The sequence below is a fragment of the Myotis lucifugus genome, unplaced genomic scaffold (assembly GCF_000147115.1).
Source record: "Myotis lucifugus unplaced genomic scaffold, Myoluc2.0 scaffold_25, whole genome shotgun sequence".
NCBI lineage: Eukaryota > Metazoa > Chordata > Mammalia > Chiroptera > Vespertilionidae > Myotis > Myotis lucifugus.
In genome coordinates this window covers 9967117-9975123 of record NW_005871073.1, presented here as the reverse complement: position 1 = coordinate 9975123, position 8007 = coordinate 9967117, and the positions used below count along the sequence as shown (strand labels likewise).

General features: G+C 37.5%; 1 protein-coding gene across 10 annotated transcripts in view; it reads left to right on the top strand.

The window, feature by feature from the left end:
* Positions 1–7983, top strand: part of SSX2IP (SSX family member 2 interacting protein) — a 46713-nt gene extending 38730 nt beyond the window's left edge. For all 10 annotated transcript variants that reach the window (XM_023751788.1, XM_023751793.1, XM_023751795.1 and 7 more), the window contains 3 exons: positions 2759–2873; positions 3469–3628; positions 7630–7983. In XM_023751788.1, coding sequence (XP_023607556.1) covers positions 2759–2873; positions 3469–3628; positions 7630–7804 — 450 coding nt within the window. In that variant the 3' untranslated portion in view covers positions 7805–7983. The remainder of the gene's footprint in view (positions 1–2758; positions 2874–3468; positions 3629–7629) is intronic.
* The last annotated feature ends 24 nt before the right edge of the window (positions 7984–8007 follow it).

Here is an 8007-nt window from a genome sequence, read left to right as displayed (position 1 = left end):
TCGACTTTTTTATTTTTCAGATAAATTCAGTGTAGGTCAGCCGTGGGCAAACTACGGCCCGCGGGCCGGATCCAGCCCGTTTGAAATGAATAAACTAAAAAAAAAAAAAAAAAAAGACCGTACCCTTTTATGTAATGATGTTTACTTTGAATTTATATTAGTTCACACAAACACTCCATCCATGCTTTTGTTCCGGCCTCCGGTCCAGTTTAAGAACCAATTGTGGCCCTCGAATCAAAAAGTTTGCCCACCCCTGGTGTAGGTGCATCTTAGATAAATAAATAATTTTACATAACAAGTTATCTTAAAGACCATAGACATGGATTGACAAGAGAGGGGAAGAACAATTTCAATAGTGTCGAAAACGAACTACTAAGGACTTGGTATGCCATTCCAGAAAATTTTTTCTGTTTAAAAAACTTTGCAACAGCGTTACTCTCCATGTTTTCATCCACATACGCTTGTGAATCTTTGTTCTCAGTGATGAATTTTGTTAAGTCTCGTAATAGGAGTAGCCTGATGGATGAAAGTAGTAGCTCGTGCATATCTCTGAAGGTCATGAAATATAAACCTGATGTAAAATCTCTGTCATCAGTGATGAAGCAGCAAAGTCCCACTGTTAATATCAAACGGAGTCATAAAGTTTTCTGTCGGACTATCAGTGTACATGTATACATTAAAAAAATAAATGTATTTTTCATCATCATATACTGTGTTTTTGTCGCTCGAATGAATTTTATTATTTCTTCAAGGTTCTTCACATACGTACACCTTAAGAGATAGCAAGTAGGCATAACATGTTCTCAAAAAATTAGGGTTGGCACGCAGAAGAATTTTGAGTCAGAGATTTTGCTGGTTTTGGCACGCACTCACAAAAAGGTTGCCCACCCCTGGACTAGAGCTCCATTTCTCCTGGTATGTGGTTTTTGCTAATGAGAAACCTGATTATAATGTAGCCTACATTACTCTGTAATTACCCTCTGTTTTGTTTCTTCCCCCTCTCTGGAAGCTTTTGGAATTTTATATTCTTAAAGTTCTGAAATTTTACCAGAACCTATCTCCATGGCTCCTTTTTTTAAAAAAATATATTTTTGTTGATTTCAGAGAGGACGGGGAAGGAGGGAGGGAGAGAGAGAGAGATAGAAACATCAATGATGAGAGAGAACTGTGACCTCCTGGTTCATAGGTCAATGATCAACCATGAGCCATGTCGGCGGGCCCCATGGCTCTTTTTGCCTGAAGATATACTATATTTCTTTAGGGAAATTTTCTTCTATTCTGTATTTTTACCTCTTTTGACTTCTCTCACATCCTGGAACTTTTACTAGACATATGGTTAGCCTTCTGAGTCTATCTGTAGATTGACTTTATGTTCTGAATTTGGGGATATTCTCTCCTTTTATCTTGGGCATCAGCAACCTGGTCTTCAGCGAGGTCAGTTTTATTATTCTCTTCATCCCGAGTTTTTATTTCAGAGTTTATCATTTAAGTGTTTAACCTCTTTATTTTTTTTGTTTTCTTGTATAGCATTGAGTTATTTTATAGGTGTTCATAAATCTGTTCGATAATTTCTATTATGGATTTTTTTGTATCTAACAGTTTTGACACATTGCACATAATTTTTCAAGAAAATTGATTTCAAATATAATAATATTACATGTAATAAACATTAATATTTCAAGAAAAATTTTAAATATAATAGAAGTAATCCTGTTATTTTTAGATTTTTGATATTTCCTACAACTTTTATAATATTATACTATGTTAGTACAGTTTTGGTAATATTATATTTAATATCTGTATTACGGTTTTTAAAAAATATTTTTTTCTGTCTTGAACTATATGTTACCCATGATCATTTCTCTTGGCCTTTTTTCTCTTATGCTATTAGTTTTCTTCAAATGTTTAGTGATGCATTATTCTGTATTAATATTTATGAGTGAAAAACTACATATGTTGGTCATTTTAAATAGCAATTTGCAAATTGTGAAAGTCGATTTCATCAATAGCTATCCTTCTCAGGAAACAAGAACAATTGGCACTAGCAATTTCTCTGTTTTATAGGATCACCTGTTTCTGAGCCCATATTCCACCCTCCCCCGCCCCCCCGCCCGCCTCCCCCCTCCCCCTCCTCTCTGAGATGCTCTTGCTGCTTTGTATGCCACTCCCAGTTCTCTGCTTGGGAATCCCTTTGCCTCTGGTCACTGGAGGATGGCAGGGCCAGTGAAGGATAGGAAGGAAGGAAGGACCAGAAACCTGAGTGGGCGGGAGAATGTAGTTTAGGATTCGGCAGCTGTGCAGAAGGGGGAGGTTTGACATGCGCCCCCTTGTGGTTTAGTGGTGCTGCTCATGCTGGTAGATGGTTGGAGGATGACAGCAATGCTTGAGAAAGCCTTACCTCCTTTTCTCATGTGATTAATTTACAATGGGTATTTTTCTGGTGTTTTTGATTTTATATTTATAATGTTCTATATATTCAAAAGTTATGCTCATATTCTGCATGTTTAAAAGTTGTCCACTTGAAATTATCCAAAATTGATGTGAAAAAATAGTGATTAGTTGGTTTATTGGATGAAAGGGATGGCTTTTTATTTTTTAAACAATTTTCTTAAGTGAAATGTTTTCTTAATTCATTTGACTTAATTATATATATGGCAGCCAGAAGGCAAATACAGATAGCTAGAGGAATCATGTGAAATGGCAACTACATGAGCATTGGGATACTGATCATATTTCTTTGGTTTGCTTATTATGACAGAGAAAGGCATTTGAAGAAGAAAGAGCCAGCTGGTTAAAGCAGCAGTTCTTAAATATGACTACTTTTGACCACCAGAATTCAGAAAATGTGAGACTTTTCAGTGCCTTCTCAGGAAGTGAGTATTTCATAAGCTCTTTGATCTGAAAATGCATGTAAAAAATACTGTAAATTATTAATATAAAACTTTGGAGAGCACCAGTAAGAGCTTCCTAACTAAAACTAAAAAATCAACTTTAATATTTTATTTACTGAGTCAAATGGGAATGACAGGAGGGCTGTGCATTCCAAAGACAACTTCTGTGTATAATAATGTCAAGTTTTTGAAAATTTACTACAAACAAATATTTTTTAAAACAATCCTTTTAAATGTTTGTGACAAAGATTACGGGATGAGCTAGACTAGGGGTGGGCAAACTTTTTGACTCGAGGGCCACAATGGGTTCTTAAACTGGACCGGAGGGCCGGAACAAAAGCATGGATGGAGTGTTTTGTGAACTAATATAAATTCAAAGTAAACATCATTACATAAAAGGGTACGGTCTTTTTTTTTTTTTAGTTTTATTCATTTCAAATGGGCCGGATCCACCCCGCGGGCCGTAGTTTGCCCACGGCTGAGCTAGACTCTCGTTCTGTCTCACACCTTACTCAGAACTACAAATAATTCATCATAGTTAACCACCTTCACTATATTGCCTTTTTTTGCCCCACAGGTTCTGACCGGGACAATCTTACAGTGCACTCAAGGCCACGACAGAAGCCCTACAGGGTGTCTAATGGGTCTCTAGTTTGTACCTCTAAACTCACAAAATCTCTTCCTGCTTCTCCAACTACAGACTTTTGCCAGACGCGTTCCTGTGTATCTGAACATAGGTATTGGTCTATAGGTCATCTCCTCACATATACATAACATCGCTAGAGTTGCATTGCTGAGGAAAAGTTGGCATGTTTGTAGTATTAGCAATAGTAGAGGCTTTGGAGAGGAATTCAGTAGATGGATTCATTTATTATGCAAATGTTTATTGAGTATCCATTATCTATAGGCAACTATTAGGCAGCAGGAATACAGTTGTGAAAAAGGCATATACAGTCCCTGACTTCTGGGAGCTAAATGATATAATGTGATTCTTTTTATTTCACATCTAAAATACAGTTTAAAATATAGTCTTATGTACAGGAATCACAATATTTTAAGTACTTAATTTTATTAACTAGAAGAATATTGTTTTGTAGAGAACATATTTAGAGTTCCTTTTCTATACCCGTTCCATTGGTGTTGAAGGGCAGAGCACTGCTCATCCTCATCCTGCCTGGTAAAGAGGATCAGTACCCAGAATGATGGGGTCGAACAGCTGTCCCCGTCCCAGGAAACCCACATATTGCTATTAACTGCTGCATTTTGGGATAGCCCTCTGTCTAAGGTTGTTAAATTCATTTTCTGAGCTATAATACCAATTCTTTAGCTCGCAACCTGTTCCAAGATTAGCTTTCAACTAAGCAGCTAGACCATTGCCAGTGCTTCAGAGGAGCAGAAAGGAGCTGCGGGCTGCGTGGGAAAGTGTGCTGGCGATTGCTGTCCTCTGGAAGGAGGAGACAGTGGCCCAGGGCCTGCCAGTCTGGCAGGCGCCTTAGGAAGCCCGCAGCACACTGGCCTGTGGTAGTGAGAGGTTTGCATGGAGCGAAATGCTGAAGAAGGCAGTAGCCCTTGAAACAAAAATATTAAATAGATGAATTTTAAAACAAAAAAATGAAGCTTTTAAAAGGACAAAACACTCTAACTTAAAGTCAACTTTTGAAAGGACTAGGACTCTAAGTAAATATTGGGGCAAAGAAGAGCTGAGGGCCCTCCCGGCAAGTCTAGCGACCCTGAGGTGAGGACACTAGTGTGTTTGTGGATGTGAGTGTAGTTAGCAAACAAGACCAGGAGGTGAAGGGGAGGGGTCATATCCTTTAAGGCCCTGGGTGAGTAGATTGGGATTAAAATGTTACTATGTATAAGTTCAAATATATATATAAACTAGAGGCCCAGTGCATTTGTGCATTTAGTGGGGGGTGGGGGGGCCCTCGGCCTGGCCTGCGCCCTTTCGGGCAGGGCATATGCCTGGGTTGCGGACTTGATCCCCAGTTGGGAGCGTGCAGGAGACAGCTGATCAATGATTCTCATCATTGATGTTTCTCTCTTTCCCTCTCTCCCTTCCTCTCTGAAATCAATAAAAAAAAAAAATACTAAAAAATCGTTTAGTCTGTATTTGTAGGTCAGATATTCTAAGGGCAATGCAAAAGCATTAGAGCAGTGGTTCTCAACCTTCCTAATGCCGCGACCCTTTAATACAGTTCCTCATGTTGTGGTGACCCCCAACCATAAAATTATTTTCATTGCTACTTCATAACTGTAATTTTGCTACTGTTATGAATCGTAATGTAAATATCTGATATGCAGGATGTATTTTCATTGTTACAAATTGAACATAATTAAAGCATAGTGATTACTCACAAAAACAATATGTAATTATATATGTGTTTTCCGATGGTCTTAGACAGCCCCTGTGAAAGGGTCGTTCGACCCCCAAAGGGGTCGCAACCCACAGGTTGAGAACGCTGCATTAGAGACTTTTAAGCAGGAGAGTGAAAAAAAAATTAAGTTTTAAAAATATTACTCCATATTATGTAGGAAACATTCTCGGAGCCAGTAATATAAGCTGGGAGACTCAGTTAGGAGGCATTAGTGGAGCAGAGGTGAGAGATGATGGTAATGTGGACGATGGACAGAACATGAAGGTAGAAATGTTTGGATTTAGGATATATTTTGCAGTTAGAGCCAAAAGATTGGCTGATGGGTTGGATATGGGAAGTGAATGTTTATTTAATTTATAATAAAAATAATGTAAGCTCAGAGTATTTTCTTACATAGAATGTTATTGAAACATTGAGATTTGACCAATCAGAACTATATATATAAATTTAGACATAAATTCTAGTTACCAATTACAAATAATACCTTTTGTATCTAAAAGAGAACATAGGATAGTTGCCCCAATTATTTTTACATATTTTAAATTTTTACCTTTTTACATAACTTTTTTTTAGTTGTGAAATATTTGACAAAAATATTTCTTGAAGACATTGTTTTATGTTTAATAAAAGTCCAATATTTAGTACCTACATCATAGGGTGTTGTGAAGTTAAGTGTCAATATTTGTTGAAGCACTTAAGACAGTACTTGGTCCATTGTAAACCTTTAGTAACAGGCCATAAAAATAAAAATAAATGTAAACATAAATAGATTATAAAAAGGCTTTTCTGTTTCTTGTACTCCAAGGTTTTACACTATATGACATCAATCACTTAGAAACAGAATTTGAACTTAAATTTCATTAAGCTATTCATAGTTACTGGCCTCAGAGGAAAAAATATAGGAGAGAGTTGTGTAAATGGCTATCAGTTGCAGCTTGATGTTCTTGAAATTTTATATTAGGTGGTAAATTTGTGGTTTTGCTCCTGAAGCACCTTGGATCTGGGTTTTGTAATAAATAAGGTTACAGCCAAGTAATTAGGAGTATTTGTAGCATCCTCATTGCTCCTTCACTACAGGATGGAATTTTACATAAAGGCTGTGCCTGGGTTCCATGCAAAGTAGCTCTGTATTAAGTTGGAGATTTCAGTTGATCATTGACCTTATCTGAGATGGCAGGTATTCTGAGGGCTGAATTATATGCAAGTTAGTTTTTTTTTGTTTAATATATTTTACTGATTTTTACAGAGAGGAAGAGAGAGGGGTAGAGAGTTAGAAACATCGATGAGAGAGAAACGTTGACCAGCTGCCTCCTGCACGTCCCCTCTTGGGAATCAAGCCTGAAACCCAGGTTACATGCCCTTGACCAGAATCGAACCCGGGACCCTTCTTCAGTCCGTGGGTCGATGCTCTATCCACTGAGCCAAACCGATTAGGGCTGCAAGCTACTTTTTTAAAAAGCAATTTTAATTATGTTTTTTATTTCACTTTTTATTATTAAAGCAACTTAATTTTTAAGTTTGCCACATTCTAAAATCGAGTTGGTAAACCAAAGTCAGAAAATATGAACATTTAGGAAAAAAGTTTTGTGAAAAAAATTACATAAGGTACTCACTTGATAAAAATGTATGGTTCTTTTGTTCAACCCTGTAGATTTGAAAGTGATCATTTAACTAGATGTCTTTGTTTTGAGGCTGGTTGCAGAGTATATCTTTCAGATTGTATTGCTGAAGGTGGAAGCTGTGTCTGTGTTCAGACACTAAGGTTGTTGCTGCCTGACAGTTAATTGAGCACTGTTACGTGCTTAGTGCATGCTAACTCATGTTAGTTCTTGCCCCAATCCTATGAGAAAGGTTGTGTTATTATGTCTGTTGTACGACAGAGGAAGCTGAAGAACAGGGAGGTTTAACTTGCCAAAGTGGTCCAGCTCGGGTATGGACTGGACTCTTAACACCTGTGTAGGTACTTGTCAAGGATCTGTGTGGGTGAATGAATGGGTAGATGAAACCGTGCCTGAACAAATGGACAAGTACTGAAAGAAACCACAAAGAGATTAGGAAATAGTGACAGAAAGATGGGGATATGGGAGACACTGGCTTTCAAAACCCACATGCTCTCTGTCTACCTTGGGCTTTAGTTGGGCAGTGTGCTTTAGAGTTAGACTAAAGAGATAAATAAAATAAATAGATGGATAGGATAAAAGTGAGTAATTAGGCCATTTTGAAAGACTTCTTTGTTCTTGATCAGTATGTCCTCAAAATTTACTTCATGGGACAAGGAATCAGTCAGCCTTTAGACATTGAGGCATATAAAAATATAGGAGGAGATGATTATTAAGATATACGTTTCTTTCCCCCTACAGTTCAATCAATGTGCTGAATATGCCTCCAGAAGAGACTAGACCAAATCAGGTTGGAGGAGAATGTGCAAATCAGAAATGGAGCGTGGCATCGAGACCTGGATCACAGGAAGGTTGCTGTAGTGAGTGCTCCTGGACCTCCACAAATTCTCATGTAGAAAAAGATGGCTTGCCTTAGCCGTGTGGACTGGGACTTTTTTCATTAATATGTTCATCAAATTGCACATCTAAATTGAAACAGGGTGTGTCATAAAGTCGGTCATCTCTAATAATTTAAGATGGTCTGAGTTGTTTGTTTGGACTTCCTGTTTTTCCCCCAAGAACTAAAATGTTAAATCTATTTCCAAAGAGATAAAGGTTTGGATATGTATTTTTAGTAAC